The sequence below is a fragment of the Bison bison genome, unplaced genomic scaffold, assembly GCF_000754665.1.
Source record: "Bison bison bison isolate TAMUID 2011002044 unplaced genomic scaffold, Bison_UMD1.0 scf7180017864361, whole genome shotgun sequence".
Taxonomy (NCBI): Eukaryota; Metazoa; Chordata; class Mammalia; order Artiodactyla; family Bovidae; genus Bison; species Bison bison.
The window spans coordinates 920262-943307 of NW_011494933.1; the positions used below are offsets into that span (position 1 = coordinate 920262).

At 38.0% G+C, this 23046-nt stretch overlaps 1 protein-coding gene across 1 annotated transcript in view; it reads right to left on the bottom strand.

The window, feature by feature from the left end:
• NDST3 (N-deacetylase/N-sulfotransferase (heparan glucosaminyl) 3) overlaps positions 1–23046 on the bottom strand; it is a 182278-nt gene that overhangs the window by 66984 nt on the left and 92248 nt on the right. Inside the window, exons 5-6 of the mRNA XM_010855234.1 lie at positions 11836–12021; positions 6914–7042 (exon numbers count right to left, since the gene is read on the bottom strand). Of these exons, the coding sequence (XP_010853536.1) occupies positions 6914–7042; positions 11836–12021 (315 nt within the window). The remainder of the gene's footprint in view (positions 1–6913; positions 7043–11835; positions 12022–23046) is intronic.

The window sequence follows — 23046 nt, forward strand, 5'->3', positions numbered from 1 at the left end:
AAACTGTCTGTTGTTCCATGTCTAGTTCTAACTGTTGCTTCCTGATCTGCATACAGATTTCTCAAGAGGCAGGTCAGGTGGTCTGGTATTCCCATCTCTTTCAGAATTTTCCATAGTTTATTGTGATCCACACAGTCAAAGGCTTTGGCATAGCCAATAAAGCAGAAATAGATGTCTTTCTGGAACTCTCTTGCTTTTTTGATGATCCAGTGGATGTTGGCAATTTGATCTCTGGTTCCTCTGCCTTTTCTAAAACCAGCTTGAACATCTGGAAGTTCATGGTTCACGTATTGCTGAAGCCTGGCTTGGGGAATTTTGAGCATTACTTTGCTAGCGTGTGAGATTAGTGTACTTGTGTGGTAGTTTGAGCATTATATACAACCCCATGGACTGTGTATAGTTCTCCAGGCCAGAATACTGGAGTGGGTAGGCTTTCCCTTCTCCTGGTTGGGGATCTTCCCAACCCAGGGATTGAACCCATGTCTCCTGCATTGCAGGCAGATTCTTTACCAGCTGATCCACAAGGGAAGCCCTTTCATAATGTTAATGACTTTCAAAAGGATATCCCTGAATGGCATGTTGGGAGAAATGAAAGCACAGTAATGCAAACTCTTAAGTCAAATGAATTCTGTGAGTGGGTATTTCCAAGGCACCTAGATTTTTCTTCAGATTCAAAGACAGTATACATATATGCATGTATGTTAATCCACTGTCATTTATTGAGTCTACTATGCAATAAAATTTTGTAATATATCGATTAAAAAATGGAATAAAATATGATGCTTTCTACTAAGGAATGCACAAACTATTGGATGATAAAGATAACTGATTACCATATTGGGGGCCAGTTATGTTACGGTTATGCCATGTTCAAGAGAAACTGGAGAGTTGGGGGAATTTTTCTATAAAAAGATGATAAATAAGCTCAGATTTTCTGGAAGGTATGCTAGCTGAGGTAGAGGCACTTGAAGGCAGAGAATGAGATAACAGGTCCTATATAGGGAACTACAAATTCTTCTGTATGCGTGGCGTGAAAGGTGGATATATGAGATTATTGAAAAAAGAAACCATAAAGGTGTGTAGGAGCCAGGCTTAATTTTTTCCAAGTTAAAGGTTTTTTGTTTGTTTATAAGTTATGTGAAACTATGAAAGGATTAAACAAAGAATAACACAATATTCATTTCTTTAATATCTAATTTCTTAAAAATATCCATTTCAATGAGTTGAGAATTTACAATATTCCTATTTTTCTTAACTGTAGAATCAAAAAGATTTGATCATGCTTTCTTGGATTATTCTTAATTTCACAGTGGCAAGTAATTATATAATACCAGTTAGTCATGAAGAACACTGATAGAAAAATAGGGCTAATATGGAAAGTAGGAAACAAATGAAATAAAGTGTCTTTTGGCTTTGCAAATTTAAAAGTCTAAATTTAATAGAACAAAAATTGTTTTAAATGTTTTGTTACATGTAATATTAATAAGATTTATTGTTTTAAGACAAAAATATATAGTTTACTATTCATAGTTCTTTAAAAGTACATTTGACATTTTTCCTTAGCTATAACTGCATATTATAGCTTTTTTTCAAAAGCACTTATTTTTTGTTTTTCACTCAAAAAATGGGTTGCTTTTTCTAGACAATGGCCAGAAATTTTAAGCCATTTGCACATTTTCCTGGTACCAGGTAACTGAGTCCTATTCAGAGGTGACGTGCATCACATCAAGGCCAGTTTACCCAGGAGTGCAGAAGCAGTGTGTTGCAGTGGTGGAAGCACCGAACCCAGAGTCACGAAGGCTGAGGTTCTCTTCAGAAAAACACAGGCGTGGTCTTGAGTCTAAAATTGGGTGATCAAGTAGAGGAATTTTGTGGTTCTTTCCAGCTTTAATTATCCATTGTTCCACGTCAGGCTAATTCATCATCACTTGTAAAAACCTGCCAAACATTTAGGGCCCCGTAAAAATTTCCTGGATCCTGAATTTCTTTCTCTTGAAAGCAGAGAATCTGCTAGAATGTAGTTATATTAAAACCAGGCTTATTGTAACTCACATTTGGATATGCCCCTAAGTCAAGCGATGGTCCTAAAACATAGCTATTTTTGCATTTAGTTAATCATTTAGAAAACATTTAGTGACCTCTTACTAGATTTAAAACATTAATCCAGATACCATGGGAAGCACAAAAATGAAAGACACATAGATCACTCTGCAAGAATGTCCTCTCATGTAGGAGAAAAGGTGCTATATATGTACACAAATAACTGTGCAGCGAGGCAGGTGTTAGGTGACATGGGACAGATAGGGAACAACTGCAGTGAGTAAATACTAATTCTCCCTCTGATATATCACTAAATAAATAATTACATTTTATATCCTTCACTGTTAGTGTTACATAATTCTTTATTATTGTTGTCTTTAATGTAACATTTTATGTGTGTGTGCTGGTTTTAAGAGTATACATGTTCAATGTAGATCTATAAAAATTAGGCAAATGAGCGAAAATCATCTTTACTCTTATGATCTGGGGCAACCATTGTTAACATTCTGCTGAATTCATTCTAGTTTAGTTGCATGCTCACATCTAGTTTTCTAATAACTTACTTTTTTCATTAAATATAAATATTTTCTATATCATTAAAAATTATTATACAATGTATTTCTTAATGGCTGAATGTATTCCACTGTGGGGGGAACACAATTTGCTCTTGTAGTACCCCTACCCCACTGTTGGACACTAAATTTCATTCATTCACATATGAAATACGACTTCTTATCAAGGTCTGGAGTATTACTGAAGCTCATAATTACTATCTTTCAAATCTGGTATAATTTTTTTCTTTCCTGTAGCTAATAACTACTTGATTCTATCAGAATTTCTCATTCTCATTCAGTCCTTAAAAAGTGTCATGTGCTAAATTACTAGCATGCCTACTTGTACCTGGACCTTTCATCTTCTTTTCTTTTTTAAAAAAACTCTGTATTTTGTTTTGGGGCATAGCCAGTTAACAATGTTGTGATAGTTTCAGGTGAACAGCAAGGGGACTCAGCAATACATATACATGTATCCTTCTCCCCCAAACTCCCCTTCCATATCCAGGCTGCCATATAACACTGAGCAGAGTTCTATGTGTTATACAGTAGGACCTTTCTTAATTTTAACACAAACTTTATCCAGACATTTTATTTCGGGATGGAGAATTCATGGGAAACAGGCCGTGGGAAACACTCCTCACTCCGTTCTGCCAGCAGCCCTTGCTAACTAATGATAGTAGTCCTCCCTTGGCTAAGACGTGGGCTGAGTCTAGAAGCGCGTCTTAACCGCAAGTCTCTAGGGAACTACAGTTGCTTCCAAAAATTGGAGTTTGCGTGCCAGATGAAGTTAATTTGGATTCCTTGAATATATTTTGGTATCTAACAAGGTCTGTCATTTATTTTGAATCCCAGGATTTATCTGAAAGTAATTGTCTACTGAAGCTTTTCTGAATCAGAAAAGAACAAGTTTTGGGAAGTTTTTTTCTCCTGTTTATTCCCTGTGAATCTCCTCAGCAAGACAAATTTGCCAAAGGTTACTGATAAAGGCCTGAAAAGTAGCAAACTTTGCTAAACATTTGAAGGGTTTGTTCAGTTAGTTTAGTCCAAATTAGTGTTCAAGATTAACATAAGCTTTACTATGAGATTTTTTTCAGTTAAGATAATAATACGGTTTTTAATTAGTAAAAAATAAATATTTGTAAATATATTGGACATGACCAATGCAAAGAAATAGAGGAAACAATAAAATGGGAAAGACTTGGGATATCGTCAAGGAAATTGGAGATACCAAGGGAACATTTCATACAAAGATGGGCACAATAAAGGACAGAAGTGGTATGGACCTAACAGAAGTAGAAGAGATTAAGAAGTGGCAAGAATACACAGAAGAACTGTACGAAAAAGGTCTTAATGACCCAGATAACCACCATGGTGTGGTCACTCACTAGAGCCAGACATCCTGGAGGGTGAAGCCTAGCAGGCTTTAGGAAGCCTTATTATGAACAAAGCTAGTGGAGGTGATGGAATTCCAGCTGAGCTATTTAAAAATCCTAAAATATGATCGTGTTAAAGTACTATTGTCAATATGCTAGCAAATTTGGAAAACTCACCAGTGGCTACAGGACTAGAAAAGGTCAGTTTTCATTTCAATCCCAAAGGAAATGCCAGAGAATGTTCAAACTACTCTACAGTTGTGCTAATTTCACATGCTAGCAAGGTAATGCTCAATATCCTTCAAGTTAGGCTTCAACAGTATATGAACCGAGAACTTCCAGATGTATAAGCTGGATTTAGAAAAGGCAGAGGAACCAGAAATCAAATTGCTAACATTGGTTGGATCATAGAAAAAGCAAGGGAATTAAAAAAATATATACTTCTGCCTCATTGACTAAAGCCTTAGACTGTGTGGATCACAACAAACTGTGGAAAATTCTTAAAGAGATGGGAATACCAGACCACCTTACCTGCCTCCTTAGGAACCTGTATTCAGGTCAAGAAGTAACAGCTAGAACTGGACATGGAATAATGGACTGGTTCCAAATTGGGAAAGGAGTACATCAAGGCTTTATCTTATCACCCTGCCTATTTACAAAGTACATCAGGTGAAATGTTGGGCTGGATGAATCCCAAGCTGGAATGAAGATCACTAGGAGAAATATCAGCAACCTCAGATTTGCAGATGATACCACCCTAATGGCAGAAAGCAAAGAGAAACTAAAGAGCCTCTTGATGAGGGTGAAAGAGGAGAGTGAAAAACCTGGCTTAAAGCTTAACATTCAAAAAATGAAGATCATGGCATCTGGTCCCATCATTTCATGGCAAGTTGATGGGAGAAAAGTGGAAACAGTGACAGATTTTATTTTCCTAGACTCCAAAATCACTGTGGACAGTGACTGAAGCCATGAAATTAAAAGACAGTTCTCCTTGGAAGAAAAGCTATGACAAATCTAGACAGTGTATTAAAAAGTGGAGACATCACGTTGCTGACAAAGGTCCATATAGTCAAAGCTATGGTTTTTCCACATTCCATGTGGATGTGAGAGTTGGACCATAAAGAAGACTGAGTACTGGAGAATTGATGCTTTTGAATTGTGGTGCTGGAGAAGACTCTTGAGAGTCCCTTGGACTGCAAGGAGATCCAACCAGTCAATCCTCAAGGAAATCAACCCTGAATAGTCATTGGAAGGACTGGTGCTGAAGCTGAAGCTCCAATACTTTGACCACCTGATGTGAAGAGCTGACTCACTGGAAAAGACCCTGATACTGGGAAGGATTGAGGGCAAGAGGAGAAAGGGGTGACAGAGGATGAGATGGTTGGATGGCATCACCAACTCAATGGACATGAGTTTGAGCAAACTCTGGGAGATAGTGAAAGACAGGAAAACCTGGCATGCTGCAGTTCATGGGGTCACAAAGAGTTAGACATGACCTAGCAACTGAACAACAACAACAATTGGTCATGAATGATCTAGTTTTGAATTCTTCTATGTTAAATACAACTAATTTGGTTTAGAAAGTTCTGAAATTACAATACTACTAAGAATTTCTTAAGTGCCAAAGCAACTGTTGTTTAAAAAAATCAAATAAGCGATTACCTGTTCACAGTCCTACTGCTCTTTGATGAAAGGAAATAGAAAACATTAGAATTTTACAGATTGTAGATTAAGGAGTCTTAAAATTATGGTGATAATGTTACCATATTAAGAATATTTTAACTGAGTTTTCAGTTTACAATCAGGCATTGGTTTAACTCTTTGGGTTGAACTGAGGGAAAAAAAGAAGAAAACCATATGAGATGATTCCAAAGAGACTTCTATTTGTAAAGAAGATAGAGAACCAGGTTATTTATGATATATAAATCAGAATTATTTATATTTTGGCCAGTAGGAAGGTTAATAAACTTCCAAAAGGCCAAATGCCATACAAATTCAGACTATAGTGATTTTTGGATGTATGTGTTGATTTTGCCCAAAGATGAGTTACCCTTACTTACTTCTATCTCATTTTCTAGGAGCTGAGAAATAGTTAGCTATTGAATACTAGTAGACAATGAAAAATATCTGCAATTTTGATTGCAAGACTGGTAAAATTAAGGTCAAGAGAGGGTTCTTAGAACTTTTTTTCTCATTTGGAGAATTACATTTTTAAAAAAATCTTGAATATTGCTGACATTAGGGACAAATTTACAATAAATAAACACAGGTTTACATTTTATATCAGTGATTTTCAGAAGGGAAATAAAAATCCCTTCTTTTCCTTATACACCTTACTTCCATTAGTTATTTCTCATAAACTCTATGACACTTGCCTCAAACAGAAATAAATACAAATGGTTCCTTTGGGAGCTGGCACCTTGCTATTAAGAAGTAAAGGAGAAAGAATAGTAGTAGCCCGACAGAAGAGGCTGCTCTGCCCTGGCCTGAGACAGAGCAAAACAAGATCTAACATGAATGTTTCAGCAATGACCCTATTTGCTTACCTAATTCCTCTCCCATTTCACTTCTACTTTTACTTTAAGTAAGATAAAAATAGAGGTATAGTCACCTAAATGAAAAACTGGTCCCATTAGGAACAGAAGAGTTTCATAGGTGAAAATTTTATTCTGCATAAAAGCAAGAATCTGAATTTTGATCACTTTCCAATGCAGAGAAGGGCTTGCTAGAGCCCTTCCTTGGTTCTTCTGTAAGTTCCTCATCTCATTACTACTTGAAGAATTAGTTTGCCCCCATTACTAAATGTGGTTCCATTTAGTTATTAATTACTGTTTTATAACTGAGCCTTCATATTGACTTGGCTGATAACTACCAAAACCCTGGCCTGTTTTTCATCTGTTTTGTCACTTTTCATTATCTATTTGAAGAAAAGCTCAAAGTACTTACTGGGTTGAGGACCACAGTGAAGAAAAGTTCACCTCCCTGAATACTCTTGTCCAGCTCTTTAGGACCTCCTGGATATTCTTTATAGAAAATCGTGTGAGTGAAAAGCCCACAGGTTTGTCTCGGAAGAACCTGAAGGAAGAACGAGCAAGTAAGGAAAAAGTTCCCTTCAATCAATTAATATGCTGACATAGCTTCTTCCCTCATGGAAGATAAAGTTGGTGTCATTATTCAACTCTTTACTGTGGTGGTTTAGTGGCCAAGTCATGTCCAACTCTTGCGACCCCATGGACTACAGCCTGCCAGGCTCCTTTGTCTGTGGGATTTCCCAGGCAAGAATACCGAAATGGGTTGCCATTCCTTTTCCAGGGGATCTTCCCAACACGGGGATCGAACCTGAGTCTCCTGCATTGCAGGTGGATTCTTTATCTCTGAGATCCTTCATCCCCCAGTTCTTTCATAATTTGGAAAGTGGGGATGAGATCACTATGGGAGGAATACTGAAGACAGTGGAAGAACTATATGAAAACTAAGACAGACTTTGAATTATTTTAGCCACTTATCTATTTTAAATCTCCAAGTCATTACTTCTGTTATGAAACCTAGTATGTTCCAGCATCTTATGAAATAAAACAAAAAAAGTAAAAATGAAATTTAAACATATTGGATTTGCCTGTGCTATACATTGTAATTCTAGTACGGCAAAAAATTTAAGGATAATAGTTCTATCAAATTCTACACATGCATTAGAAAATGAAGTCAATTAGTAACCTAATATGAGTCTTAGGAAATAACATTTTAAATTAGAACAAATATTTGAGACACAAGTCATAGTTTCTGCTCTACTCTGACAGGACCACTGTAGGTTGTAGTAACAGTCCCAGATTCTAAGTCTGAAGACTGCCAGATCCAAGAGAAAGAAAGAGATTATGCATTTGGTTAGCAATTTTTATAATGTATCACAAACAAAATGATAAAAAGGTCACTTAGTAAAAAGTATTCTTTTATCTTTTGTATATAGAGCCATTATTTATTTCAATTATACATATTTATGATAAGAATTTTTTTTTCAAATTCTTACAACTTTCCTGGCAAAATGGCAGTATAATTCTAAAAGGGTGAGCAAAAGCTGTGCAAGATGCTATAATCTTTAGCTAAATTTTATTTAATGACCTCTTTATCATCTGCATTTATCATTATTCACTTGAAGTGGTAGAAAATAAATGAATATATTTAGGAGAGATACAAGTTTTACAGAATTTTAAAAAGGCAAGTCTTCAGCTTATTGTCCTAAGTAATCAATCTTCAGTTTTTTCTGTCTTGATTCTTAAAGCACAGTTGGTTCAGTTAGTGTTGTCAAAATATTACTGTACAGGACTCCCCATGCTTTGCAATTCCCTAGAAATATACTGGCTCTTTTTCTTTCATTTGAATATGCATTATAATAAATTTCAATCTAGTCCTTGAAAGTTTTATTAGAAAACATGATTCTCAGCTCAATCAATATATTATATATTGCTGTGTAAATCAAAACTGAACATATCCTATTTATTTTGGTAAACTGGTTAAAGTTATATCCTTAGAAGCTATTTTATCTTGATGAGATCATTCAGAGAACTTCAGATTAATTGCAGAGTATTAGCTCTGATGATGTTTATGTTTAAAAGCATTATATATTCTCATAATGTTATACACAGAATCAACAACAAAAGAGAACTAAGTGCCAAAATATTCTAACCAAATCAAATATATTCCTTAATAACTTATGGAAATACAATTTCCTGGAAATAGCAGTTATTTCACAAATACCAATTCAAAATTCTATGCAAGTCCAGGTGGGAGAACACAATGGTATATCCTTTATATTCAAGAAGGATTTAAAGTGTATGGAAGGTAAAGAGAATTATCCCAAAGCTAAATAATGAAATGCCTACATGTAATTAAATGCCAGGTTAATTTTACATTTTAAATATGCATGATTCTGAGTCACTTTTAGGATTTAGTTTGAATATCTTGCTTGAAAAACTGTGGTAACATAAAGAGCCAACTTTGGGACTTGATTATCTAGCTGATTCTATGCAATGGAGAGAGACAGAAGTGTATTTGAACAGAGGGAAGAGGAAATGTTAGGCTTTACCCTGCAACTGTGGGGAGGATCATGGTTGCTGAGAGGATGAGAGTCACTGTGAGCCCTACGAGGGTCAGTGGGCCACCGAAAGAGGCTGAGGAGACCATGCGTGTGTAGGAGGCTCATATCCCATTGCTTTGCTCCCTAATTCCAGTGCTACAGGACACTGAACATGTTTCCAGAAATAGCTCTCTTGTGTTAGATAAGGAATAAGAGAGGTTTTAGGCATTCTGCTCTCTAGAACTGTTTCTGGGAGTGTAACACTATCAAATTCAAACTCTCATATATTGATAAGCCCCTGGAAACCTTATAGCTGCTGATCCTAACTAACTAGGAGATGGTTATGAAAACCATAATCACAAGAATCTCCGCTGCTGCTGCTGCTGCTGCTAAGTTGCTTCAGTCATGTCCGACTCTATGCCACCCCATAGATGGCAGCCCACCAGGCTCCCCGTCCCTGGGATTCTCCAGGCAAGAACACTGGAGTGGGTTGCCATTTCCTTCTCCAATGCATGAAAGTGAAAAGTGGAAGTGAAGTCGCTCAGTCATGTCCGACTCTTAGCGACCCCATGGACTGCAGCCTACCAGGCTCTTCCGTCCATGGTATTTTCCAGGCAAGAGTACTGGAGTGGGTTGCCATTGCCTTTCCAAGAATCTCCGCTAATGGACCTAAAGCCAATATCCTATATGTAAGGCCTGAGTTGGGGCTTCCCTGATGGCTCAGTGGAGAAGGAAATGGCAACCCACTCCAGTTTTCTTGCCTGGAAAATCCCATGGACGGAGGAACCTGGTTAGGCTACAGTCCATGGGGTTGCATCTGCCTGCAATGAAGGAGATGTGGGTTCAATCCCTGGGTCAGGAAGATCTCCTAGAGGAGGAAATGGCAACCCTCTCCAGTATTCTTGCCTGAAAAATCCCATGGACAGAGGAGCCTGGAGGGCAATAGTCCAAAGAGTCGCAAAGAGTCAGAAATGACTGAGCAATTGAGCACGCATGCACAAGCAAGGCCTGAATCCAGAGCAACTGCCAATAAGCGTTCCTGGTAAATGCCACCCATGACGCTGCTGGGAGGATTGGTGGGAGTCTCTACCAGTGGGTATCTCCATTAGAAACAGTAAGTAAATAAGCAGGTCTGTAATCTAATTGCTTTGAGGTTTCTGGCTCTCTTCAGAGAGTCACATTTAACAACCAGGGATTAGGATGGGATGTCTTGGTTTTCCATCAGTTCCTTACTGAATAAAGAGAAAAACTGCCCTATAACGCAATAGGACTGGAGCCTCATAGCTTCTGGGTAGGGCACAAACACCCTGAAATGTGGTAAGTCTTTATGTTCCCAGTGGAGTTACAAGATGATATGTTATGGGAATTCAGAGGAGAATAAGACCAGTGTAGGCCAGACCTAGGTGTTGAACTGCTAGACATACACCAAGGTGCTTCATGTTCTATAAGATATGGGACTTGATACTGAGGAATAAATAGAATAGGAATAGGTAGAGAGTGGTCAGAAAGTCTTTCAAGGTTGAAAGGGTGACAAAGGTATGGACACAGTGATACTGCTGCAGATCTTTTTGGCTGGAGTGAGTCTGTGCTAACTACGGGAAAATAAGAGCTAGAAAGGTAGACTTAGTTTAAATTGTTTTTAGGTCCCTGCAGAGCAAGTTAAAGGGTGTAGAAACAACTGGAAAGAATAGGTTAGGAAGGTCAAGGTGAAGGCAGCATTTTAGGATTAAAAGGTTGGCACTGTCCATGGGATGGACTGTGGTGGGGGTGGATAGAAGCTATAAATAGATGAAATAGGAATCAGCCCTGTGGTTTACAAATAAGAGTAAAGGCAGTAAATATTACAGAAAGAGACAGGTAGTGAATATTACAATATTATGAAGGAATTATTGATGGAATGTAGAGACTTGATTGGACATGGGGTGGGTAGTGCAATGTTCAAATCGCTAAAACTGAATTAGGAATAGCAGGACCAATAGCTGGAATGAAGGGAAGATAATAGGTTTCATTTGAGGTGGTTTCATGAGTTTGATTTGTAGACAGATCATCAAAACCCAGATGATCAGAACATGGGTGTGATCTAAATGTGTGTCTAAACGCGTGTCTAAATCAGGAGACCTATGCCTAACACCACAGTACTCTTTAGACCTTCTGATTTGGGGAAAAATTAGGATTTTTTCCTAATTACTTACTTTGAGAGGCCTCACAAAGTATTAAGTAACAATATATTTTGACAATATATATTTGTCACCAGTGTAAAAACACAAAACCAAATAGAGACACTTCGGAGAGAATTTGACAATAGATAACAAATGACTTAACATCATCTCTCATTTGTACTCTATATTATGACTTGTTAATAATTATGCAGGACATGTGGCTTCTTGTAAATACCTGAGATTTTTTTTTTTTAGTCTGACATTGATAAAGAGGACAGTTTGGCTTGTAAAAGAGTGGCATGGTTAATATGCAGAGAGACGGTGTTAGTTTTACATGCTAAGTAACTGAAGAAATGATGGCTTCTATAAATTATCTGCAAGTTAGATGTAATGTCTCCTTAGTGGTTTAACATCAGTGCCTGCTTATTAGCAGTAGTGTCAGTAAAATAACACTTTAAAGTTATGTTTGAAGAACTGAAAAAAAAGTGACTGTAACTGAAACATCCTTCGCTTGGATCTGAAAACTATGCTTCCTGCTGCATGGAGCTTTCCCTCTGTTAAGCTGTTAATACGTCGCTCTTCTCTTTGCTTCTTTCTGGCAGAATGTGGTGTGCCCTACCCAAACCACAGATGCTCACCATGATGTTTTTGTGGATGAAGCCCCTCCGGTATCTAGCTGGCTTCAGGTGTGGATATTCTTCAGTGCTGGTGATTCTAATATTCCAAACCTTCTTCCAGGCTTCATATAGCTGAACATGTACAGGATAGACGCCTGAATGGTGAGGGGCCACTGCATAGCCCATGTCAGTAGGAATGCCATGCTCCTAAGACCAAGCAGATGTTCGTTAGGATGTGGGAAGATTGATCGGCATCCTATTTTTACCCCAGGATTTTCACATATGCTATAAATACATTTGCTTCAGTCCATCATTACTTAATTATATGGTAAAATTAAAGTGATGAACATGAAGACCTCTAGACTTCATGAAGCCCGACAGCCATCCCACCAGTCTCGATGATGATGGGTTTGTATTAAGAGGTGGTGAGAAGGACTGGTGACTTTAACGAATAACGTGAAAGAGCCTGCATTCACTGTATCCTGTAGCGGCCACATCCTCTTCTCTCCTCACCATCTCAGTAACTTACATGACAAACACTTACTGTAAAGAACACTCAGTACTTCCCACAAAATAAAACCAACGCTTTCAAGAGGGACAGAACACACTCTGCATTCATTAGACTTGCTAACAGGATTTTACTTTGCCTGTATCCCAGTTTCTACCAACTTTCCCGCATTTCTGTTGGTTTCTCAAGGAGAGGGCCAGTAACAGACAGTGTCCCCTGCCATGGTAGAAGCACACACTTTTGACTAGAAAATGCGGTAAAAATTTTATAGACCAATTTTCTTTGAAGCCAAAGCTTGGTTACAGTGAAGTAGGAAGTACTGAAAGAACCTAACAATCTGGAAATTGAGTCGATTTGAAATCCAGCTTTGGTATATAAAATGAATCCAGCTTAAAAATTTTCTAAATTAAACACACACACTCCCTCTCTGTCCCCCTTCTCTCCCAGCTCCTCCTCCTTCTATTCACTTGGTCCTGACCAAGTCTCGAAATTCCAAACATAAATCTATGTGACAACTGGGCTATTTTGGAGGGGGCTTGAGACAACTTTGTATAATTGTAATTATTCTTCTTCATTTCAGATGGCCCACTAATGCTGATAAGTGTCTTTTGCGTATAACATGAAATGCCTTTTAATAGAAGAATAGCTTCAGTGGCAGACATGTATTTTTTTTCTCCTAAATGATATTTTATTTTTCTACTTGTATTTTTCAAAAGTTCCACCCAAATAGACTTGTATTAGTTGTGGTTTTTCTTCATACCAAAGCACAATTTCACATACAGAGAACCATAGTATCAGGAATTATAGAAATATGCTACAAATGGATATGGATAAAATGGAAAAGGCATGGCAAGTTTTGCTTTTCAACCTAAATATTAATAGGAGGTGAAAGAAGTGTCTGAGCACCTAAGCACAGAAGGCTCATGGGTTGCCAGTGATTTGTCATCCCTTAAGTATCTATCAGATTCCTTCAGTACGGCAGAAAAGGCTCTCAAAATTTGGTCCCAACCTACCTAACGTAGATTATTTGCATTGCATCCTATTTGCATTCATCTCCCCACCCTAATTTCTGATGATTCCCTTTACATCTTTGCTGTACATTGTACATTTTATCTACCTAACTGGAATACCCCTTTTCTCTTAACTTGTAAGTCTTCATCATTCAGAACTCAGCTCAGTCAGCTGTAGTTTAGGATGCTGGAAAGGGAGCTGCCACACCGTTGCTGTGAGGAAGAGAATGGGTGGACTGAGAGATGGAGTAGATTATACTTGTGTTTCTGAAGGGTGGGAGGGAATTTCTATGTTCTTCACTGTATTTGCATCTTTGCTAGAAATTACCATAACTAGGCAATTATTATCTGGGCTTCCTAGGTGATGCTAGTGGTAAAGAACCTGCCTGCCAATGCAGGAGACATAAGAGACACGGGTTTGACCCCTGGGTTGGGAAGATCCCCTGGAGAAGGAAATGGCAACCCACTCCAGTATTCTTGCCTAGAGAATCCCATGGACAGATGAGCCTGGGGGGCTACAGTCCATGGGGGTCACAAAGAGTCAGACACAACTGAAGTGACTTTAGTATATTAGCTGCTGCTGTTAAGTCACTTCAGTCGTGTCTGACTCTGTGTGACCCCATAGGCAGCAGGCCAACAGGCTCCCACGTCCCTGGGATTCTCTAGGCAAGAACACTGGAGTGGGTTGCCATTTCCTTCTCCAATGGATGAAAGTGAAAAGTGAAAGTGAAGTCGCTCAGTTGTGTCCGACCCTCAGTGACTCCATGGACTGCAGCCTTCCAGGCTCCTGGAGGTACATGGGATTTTCCAGGCAAGAGTACTGGAGTGGGGTGACATTGCCTTCTCCAAGCATATTAGCAGGCAATTATTATTATGTCATTTAGAATCAGAAGCAGCAATTGAAGAAATAGTGAATAGTAATTTCCCAAAACTGAAGGGATACTGTACATTGTACAGGGATCTGAAGTTTAACAGATTAAGAAATCTGTTAAACTTCAAAGCAAGGTAAGTTTTTAAAAAATTTACATTTACAGAGCAAAGCTATAAAAACTAAAAGCAATGATAAAGTCTTAAAAATAGCAAAACCAAACAAAAACTTTTACAGGGGGGGAAATGTGATTGACAACTGACCACTTGATAGAAACACTATAAATGTGAAGAACATGGAATAAAATCATTTTTAACCAAAAAAAATTGAATTTCACTACAAAGTGAATTGAAATATTTCTTTTTTCCCCCTTGGTTTTTAAAAACTCAAGCTATGGCATTTTTTTTTCAACTAAAAATTACCAACATATACTTTGTGTTAGAAAAAGTCAGTGAAATATTTATCTAAAGTGGTTTAAGAACAGGGGTGTAGTGATAATGGACCAGTGGAAAGCAAGTGAATTTCAACCACAGAAATTTAAAGGAAAATGGTGAACAATTACAGGTAAACAGCTTTTAAAAGGGTATACGAGGAAGCAAGAATGAAATTCACAATGACAGGAGCGATGTTATAAAATTCAAGTATCTCAAATGTGTGAGAAATTATGCTGACAGAAAGCTCAAGGTAGTTTTTAAATACCTGTAAGTGGTCAGCTATCTCTTCAGAACACCGTGTTAGGAAAGGACCGTCCAATACAGCAGAGACATTCCCCTTATTTTGGGATATTTCCCAGGCAAGAACATTGGAGTGGGTTGCCATTTCCTTCTCCAGGGGATCTTCCACCTAGGGATCGAACTGCATCTCCCGAATTGGCAGGCGGATGCTTTACCACTGCACCACCTGGAAAGCCAGAATATTCCCAAATATTTGCAAACCAACATATCACAATTTCTGTTTTTAGTTTCAGCTCTTATCTCTAAAGAACTACTGAGGTTCTTTAATCTCATCTTTGATTTGTATGCTGATGCAGTGAGGCACTGAGGCAAACTCCACTTCTGGAGTCAAACAGATCTGGCCAGTTCACTCTTGCATTTACCACCTATGTGGTCTTTGGAGAATGATTTATGACCTGTAAACCTCACAAGGGGTTCGGAGGAAATTCAATAATATAATACATGGAAAGCGTTGAGTACAGCTCCTGAAACACGATGCACATTCAATGACTGCCGTTTAGTACTGTTGTCATTATTGGCCTGCCTCCATTTTTAAATACGCTATCATCCTCCTTAACTCAATGATATTAACTAGATTACACTAGATAGTACCACATTCCCGTGGACAATGTATCTTTTTGAAGCTGAGTTTTGGGCCATGGCCATGATAAAAAGCTAGTGGTGTGTGTGTGCTTGGTCATATCGGACTCTTTGTGACCCCATGGACTGTATGTAGCCCACCAGGCTGCTCTATCCATGGGATTTCCCAATCAAGAATGCAGGCATGGGTTGCCATTTCCTCCTCCAGGGGCTCTTCCCGACCCAGGGATCAAATCTGTGTCTCAGCTATAATGTGGAATTATGAAAGTACTGGGCCACCCTTTCTCTGTCAATAAAAGATAGGCCCTTTTTCCTGCTTTCACTGTGGACTTGGGGACTCTGCCTTATGAGCCTTGGTGCTTCTATCCCTCTTACTATCCCCTCCTGGGCCTGCTTTCCTCTTGATCTGTTTACCCTCAACCAACGCCATGTGGCTCCAGCCTGTGAATCACTGAGCATTCGTTAGTAGGTGGTCTCTTTTAAAAGAGATGAAGGCAATATAAATTGGCCTCCAAATTTGCATTCAATACCAGGAAGAACACCTGAAATATTATTGCACAGAAAAGTCTGGGCTAAGATTGCAGGTTATATGTTCTGGAAGGCAGTCTATTATGTTTCAGAAGATTTATTCCTTATGCTAAACTCCTGATCTCTTCCGATCTTTTTTTTCCTCTTCCAGATCTTTTAATTTGAAATTAAGTACACTATTATTTTGGAATCTGGGTCAAAAAGTCTAAGAGAGTAGACATTTTAGATTAAAAAGTTAATTCTCCTTATTCTTTTCATTAATCCTTGATTGAAAGTAGCATCTTAGCTATAGCATCTGTAATAAAAATTTCCCTAGTAGAGGACATGGACCAAAAAGATTGGGGATTATGTTTATGTTACTATAAAATGTATGTTAAATACTTAGAACACAAGTGGGATTAATTAGTCTCACAACTGAACTCTTCAGCTCCACCTCTCAAGCTCTACCAGACAGGCTCTTTCCCCAGGGTTCCTCCATGTGACTAAATAACATGATCCGTTATCAACCAACGAGTTGCTGTGTCAAAAAGACAGAGGCTATTCTTGATAGGTTTCTTCATTCTTTTCTTAATCTAGGTCATTATCATGTTCTATCAGTATGTCTCTAGTGTAAATCTGAAACCTATCCACTTTTCTCCAGTTCTAAAATCAGCATCATCATCACTCCCCTAATCCAATCTGCCATGTTATTCCATGGCCTCCTAACCATTCGACCCATTTCTGCTCTGTGTGCTTTCAATCCATCCTCTACATAGCAGCCAGAGTAACACTTTAACACCCAAATATGACCTGGTGACGTCCTGCTCAAAATCCTTCCATGGTTTCCCCTGGCACTTAAGATAAAATACAAAATTCATAGAATGGTTGTGAATCTTGCACGGTGTGACTTTTGCTTCTCTCTCTTGCCTAGTTTTGTACCACCCTCCAAATTTTACTGTATTTTAATCACGTTAATTTTTGTTGAAAGTCACCAAGCAATTTCCACCCTCAGCATCCTCCCACTTGTGATCTTGCCAGACTAGAATTTCCCTACTCCAACTCTTCACTTAGATAGATTTGATATCTCTCTTAGTTCCTTTATTTGTGATATGTTCAGAGAAGCCTTCACTGTCAAGTCCCAATCTAAACTAAGTCCACATTAAGACTTCTCTTAGTACTGCTCATCTTTTTTCCATGGTACACAGCACAGGTTGTAAGTGAATATTCCTTCATATAATTATTTCCTTGCTTTTAATAAGTACTTTACAATTTTTCATTCATTTATTTGTTTTGGTCATGTGTCATGATCACTGCTGTGCTCAGGCTTTCTCTCTTGCAGAGCACGGACTCTAGGCACCAGGGCCTCAGCAGTTGCAGCACACGGGCTCTGTAGTTGTGGCCTGTGGGCTTAGTTGTTCCATAGCATCTGGGATTTTCCTGGACCAGGGAGCAAACCCACGTTCCCTGCATTGGCAGGCAGATTCTTAACCACTCGACCACAAGGCAAGTCCCATATAATTGTTTCTTAATGTTTCTCTTCCTCATTAAACAATAAGCTCCATGAATTCTGGGTTCTGTTTTACCCACTGCTATAAGCCCAGTGTCTTGCCAACAACAAGCACTCCAATAATATTAATGAACAAGTGTGTGAACTGATACTGACTACCTCCCTCCAATTCTAATTTTTACTCTCTCAATTATCTCAAACTCTCAGTTCTCTGCAGAATGGACATATGGTAACTCACAGAGAAATTTAACACCTATAAAATTAACACCCATAAAAGTAATACTTCAAAACACTTTTGAGACTATAGTTAAAGATTATTATTCAAGTAATAAACATTTATTATTATGAATGTATATTTAAACTACACTGTATAGAATTTAAAATTTCAAGATTTTCCTAAATCGTATGTTCGGACGTTTCCACATGCAAATATGAAGATAACACAATTTTATTAAGCAAAAAGTGATGTGTTATTTCTCAGAAAAACTTTCTCAAAACCAAAAGAATAAAAGGAATAAACTGGTAGTCATGTATTTGAGAAACATGGTAACTTCATTCCTGAAGAAATAGTTGTTTATTACTATCCTTGATTAATTGATGCTTTTGAACAGTGGTGTTGGACTCTTGAGAGTCCCTTGTACTGCAATGAGATCAAACCAGTCCATCCTAAAGGAGATCAGTCCTGAATATTCATTGGAAGGACTGATGCTGAAGCTGAAATTCCAATACTTTGGCCACCTGATGCAAAGAGCCAGTTCATTAGAAAAGACCCTGATGCTGGAAAAGATTGAAGGTGGGAGGAGAAGGGGACGACACAGGACGAGATGGTTGGATGGCATCATTGACTCAATGGACATGAATTTGAGCAAGCTCCAGGAGATGGTGAAGGACAGGGAAGCCTGGTGTGCTGCAGTCCACGGGGTCACAAAGAGTCAGACACAACTGAGCGACTGAAGAACAACAACAAATCCTTGGTAATATTTCTTATTTAAATTCTTGCTAGTAATCAAGAATGGTACTTTACTTTTTAAAAATTGTAGTTGATTTACAATGTTGTGCCAGTCTCCGCTGTACCAGCAGAGTGACTCAGTTTTATACATATATACATTCTTTTTTAAAATGTTCTTTTCTATTATGGTTTATCCCAGAAGATTGGATTTAGTTTCCTGTGCTATCCAGTACTCTTGCCTGGAAAATCCCATGGATGGAGGAGCCTGGTAGGCTGCAGTCCTTGGGGTCGGGAAGAGTCGGACATGACTGAGCGACTTCACTTTCACGCACTGGAGAAGGAAATGGCAACCCACTCCAGTGTTCTTGCCTGGAGAATCCCAGGGATGGGGGGGCCTGGTGGGCTGCCGTCTATGGGGTTGCACAGAATCAGACACGACTGAAGCGACTTAGCAGCAGCAGCAGCTACACAGTAGGACTTTGCTGTTTATCCATTCTAAATAATAGTTGGCATCTGCAAACCCCAAATTCCCAGTCCATTCTTCTTTCTCCCTCCTTGTCCCTTGGCAACCACAAATCTGATCTCTGTGTCTGTGAGACTGTTTTCTGTTTTGCAGATAGGTTCATTTTAAACTACATATAAGTGATATCATATAGTATTTGTCTTTCTAACTTACTTCACTTAGTATAATGATCTTGAGTTGCATCCATGTTGCTGCAAATGGCATTATTTTTTTTTTATGGTTGAGTAATACTCCACTGTATATAGGTACCATATCTTCTCTATCCAATTCATCTGTCAGTGGACATTTAGGTTGTTTCCATGACTTGGCTACTGTGAATAGTGCTGCTATGAACATAAGGGTACAAGTATCTTTTTGAATTATAGTTTTGTCCAGGTGTATACTCAAAAATGGTACTTTACTTTTAATATTTTCCTCTATTTAAATCCTTCTAAAGAGAACATTTTAAATTTCCACTAATGACCTAAAAATCTGCTATTTCCATATTTTTCAGATTAGCAAGTATAAGAACTAATGTAATAAAAAATGCACAATGATAGGAAATCAAGCAGACACTCTGAAACAAAACAAAAACAAACATTCTACATTCTATAGTTGGAAGAAAACCTAAAACTTCATTACAAAGTAATTTCAAAATACTTCTAAATGCTTTTCTCGAGTTCATTTGGGTTAGAATGTCCCATTTCTTCAGTATATAGAAGTTAATGCTTTGTTTAACTATCTTGTAGTATTGAGAATTTACATTTACAGATAAAATGGGCTTCCAATAAAGTATACCTATGTTTATATTTAGTAGTATATTTTGGAGTTGTTTCTAGAAGAAAATGGTTTGCTTCGGTTTTTAAACTGGCTTCTTTAAAAGCTGTGGCTGTATAAGCTATTATTTCACACAGAAAATAATGCATTTTTTCAGATAATAGGAGCTTGTTTGGAGAAGTGGAATTAAAACCTTTTCACTAAAAGACATATACATATACATACACACACATTCCCTTGAATTTGAGAAGAATTTTAAAACGTCTTAAGAGTGTTTTCCTAAGGTAATACTAATGATCGACACGTGACTTTTTAGCTTATGAGAACCTGTGAGGCCTCTGGCACTGGGAGTGGTCCTGTAGCAGTTGCTGTAACTCGGGGAGGGAAGTAAGAAATGGAATTGATGGTGGCCCAATATATGTAAAGTTACTATTTAAAGGAATCGTATTTCCTTCTTCATCTAGAACCAAACTAGGCAAGTCAGGATTTATCTTTAGGTTAGGGAATTAGATTTGGTACTGAGTGCTAAGAGTGTAAATATTAGAACACATTCCTGTGATTAAATGATGGTATTTCTGGCATGCTATGTAATGAAAGATCTTAAAAGAAATAACTCCTTTAGTAAAGGAAGCTGAGTTTTCTTTTTTTTTCAATTGTGAATTAAAAGGGTTGTGCAAGTAATCACTAAGATTCAGATTTAAAACTCTGTGTTTTTTTGACATAATCCTTGTGGTGTTTAGAAATAGTCTCATATTTGGATGCTAAATATAAATGCACTATTTTAAATCCATGATCTAATCTTAAACTAACATGTATAATTTTCTTCTTACATATTTAAGGAAGTGATAACACCCTAAAATGTGATAGGCATATTTACATAAATCTGGTTAGTATTTATAGATTTGGCTACTAGATTTCTTTCTAGTTTTTCAGTGTGCTCTTTAATTCATAATATAAATTGTTTGCTGGCTGGTATGTGAAAAATCTTCAGTGATGATCATGGTGTTTTTTAGATTTGGTTTATGAGTTTAAAATCATCCTCTGTTGGCAGCTGTTGTATAACTAAAAAACTGGCTGGTCTTCATCATCCCTGGTTGCTGGGAGGTAAGCCCTAAATCCTTGGAATTTTCTAAGTGATAGGAATGTCCTTTATTCATAGTGGATTCCTGAGACCAAAGATCTGAATTTATGTTAACAAAATGACTCAGTTCAGAATTTAGCCAGGCCTGAAAGACCAAACATCCGATTAGAGAGTTGGGGCATTGAGCCAGCTTATATCAACCTGACCTCTAGGCAGGGGAGGAGACTCTGATACTGACTTCAACCATGTGGCCAGTGACTTAATCAATCATATCTATGAAATGAATAGATATGATTGTGTGTATGTTAGTCACTCAGTCTTGTCTGACTTTTTGCGACCGCATGGACTGTAGCCCACCAGGCTTCTCTGTCCATGGGCTTCTCCAGGCAAGAATACTCGAGTAGGTGGTCATTCCCTTCTCCACGGGATCTTCCCAACCCAGGGATCAAACCTGGGTTTCCTGCATTGCAAGGGGATCCTTTACCATCTGAGCCACCAAGGAAGCTCCTATAAAATGAAACTCCAACAAAGACATGGAACACCAAGGCTGAGGCAAACTTCCCCAGTTAGTGATATTCCTGTGGGTCCAGAAACCCCAGGAAGGTGATGGTCTTTATCTCACAGTTTGGAGTTTGAAAAAACATAACTACAGTAACAAAGGGCTTCCCAGAGGTTCAGTGGTATAGAATCCGCCTGTGATAGAAGAGGCATGGGTTTGATCCCTGAGTTGGGAAGATCACCCTGGAGAAGGCAATGGTAACCCATTCCAGAATTTTTGCCTGGTAAATCCCATGGACAGAGGAGCCTGGTGGGCTACAGTCTGTGGGGTCACAAAAGAGTCAGAAAGGACTGAGCGACGAAACAAACAGCAACAACAGTAACGAAAGGTACAAAAGTCTTTGGATAAAGGTGTTAATAATGAGATCTTGTTTTTATAGCAATTCATAAAACAGAGGTATGACCTTATCACTCTGAAGTCACTCAGATCTGGAGAGTCTAGTGTTTCATTAAGTATACAGTGAGAAAAGAATCTTATTTTTCCCATGTTCAAAGAGAGCCATAGAGGGAGGGATGGACTGGAAGTTGGGCATTAGCACATGCAGACTATTATATATAGCATGGATAGTAACGGGGTCTTATTAATGTAGCACAGGGAACTATATTCAGTATACTGTGATAAAGCATAGCGGAAAAGAATATGAAAAAATACATATACATGTATAACTGAGTTACTTTGGCATATAGCGGAAATTAACACAGCATTGTAAATCAACTATACTTCGATAAAATTTTTTTAAAGGTAAATAAAGATAGTCAAACCCACAACATAAAACGATCAGCGTTTACCAGGGAATATCGGGGATGGGGAATGACAGTGTCATGGAGGAAGCACAAATTTAGAAGTTCCGGGCTCAATCTTAGTGCTGCCCTTCATTAGTTATAGCACCCCAGCAGGTTACACAGCTTCACCAAACCTCAATTTCTTTATTTGCCAAGTAGGGGTAATCAATTATCTTACGGTATTGTAGAAAGTAAAACATACAAGCAACGTTAGAGGTCAAGTGCCATTTGACTTCCTTTCATCTTATTAACATTATTCTCTTTCTTATTGAAATAACAAATAAAGAAACAAAAGAAACAAAAGTAAACTAAGAATCCTTCCTCCAGTTCTTCTAGTTCCCCCCAAAGACTGAGGATTCTTATTTGAGAGAAAACATCCCTTAAAAGAAGATATGGGGGCTGAAAATACACATTATCAATCTTATCTTAAAAAGAAGTTTTATCAAACAGTATACATTTCTTCTGGAAAAAGTAATTGATATTGTATGTAAAGTAGGAGATTAAAATATCCTTGGTGAACCATAAATTTGATAAGGCCATAATAATGACATCGGCAAAAGCCCTTTCTTGACATCAAATATTCCTCTTCAAGTATCCTAAAAGAATAGCTGAATTATTTGAAGAACTTTAATGAAATTTAGTAAGCCTTAATGCTTTAAGAAATTCCAGAAACACATATAAAACATCAAATCACTAAGTCGTGTAACAGAAACTAACATGGTATTGTAGGTCAGTTATACAATGCAGCCGTGAAATGAAAAGACACTTGCTCCTTGGAAGAAAAGCTATGACCAACCTAGACAGCATATTAAAAAGCAGAGACATTACTTTACCAACAAAGGTCCGTCTAATCAAAACTATGGTTTTTC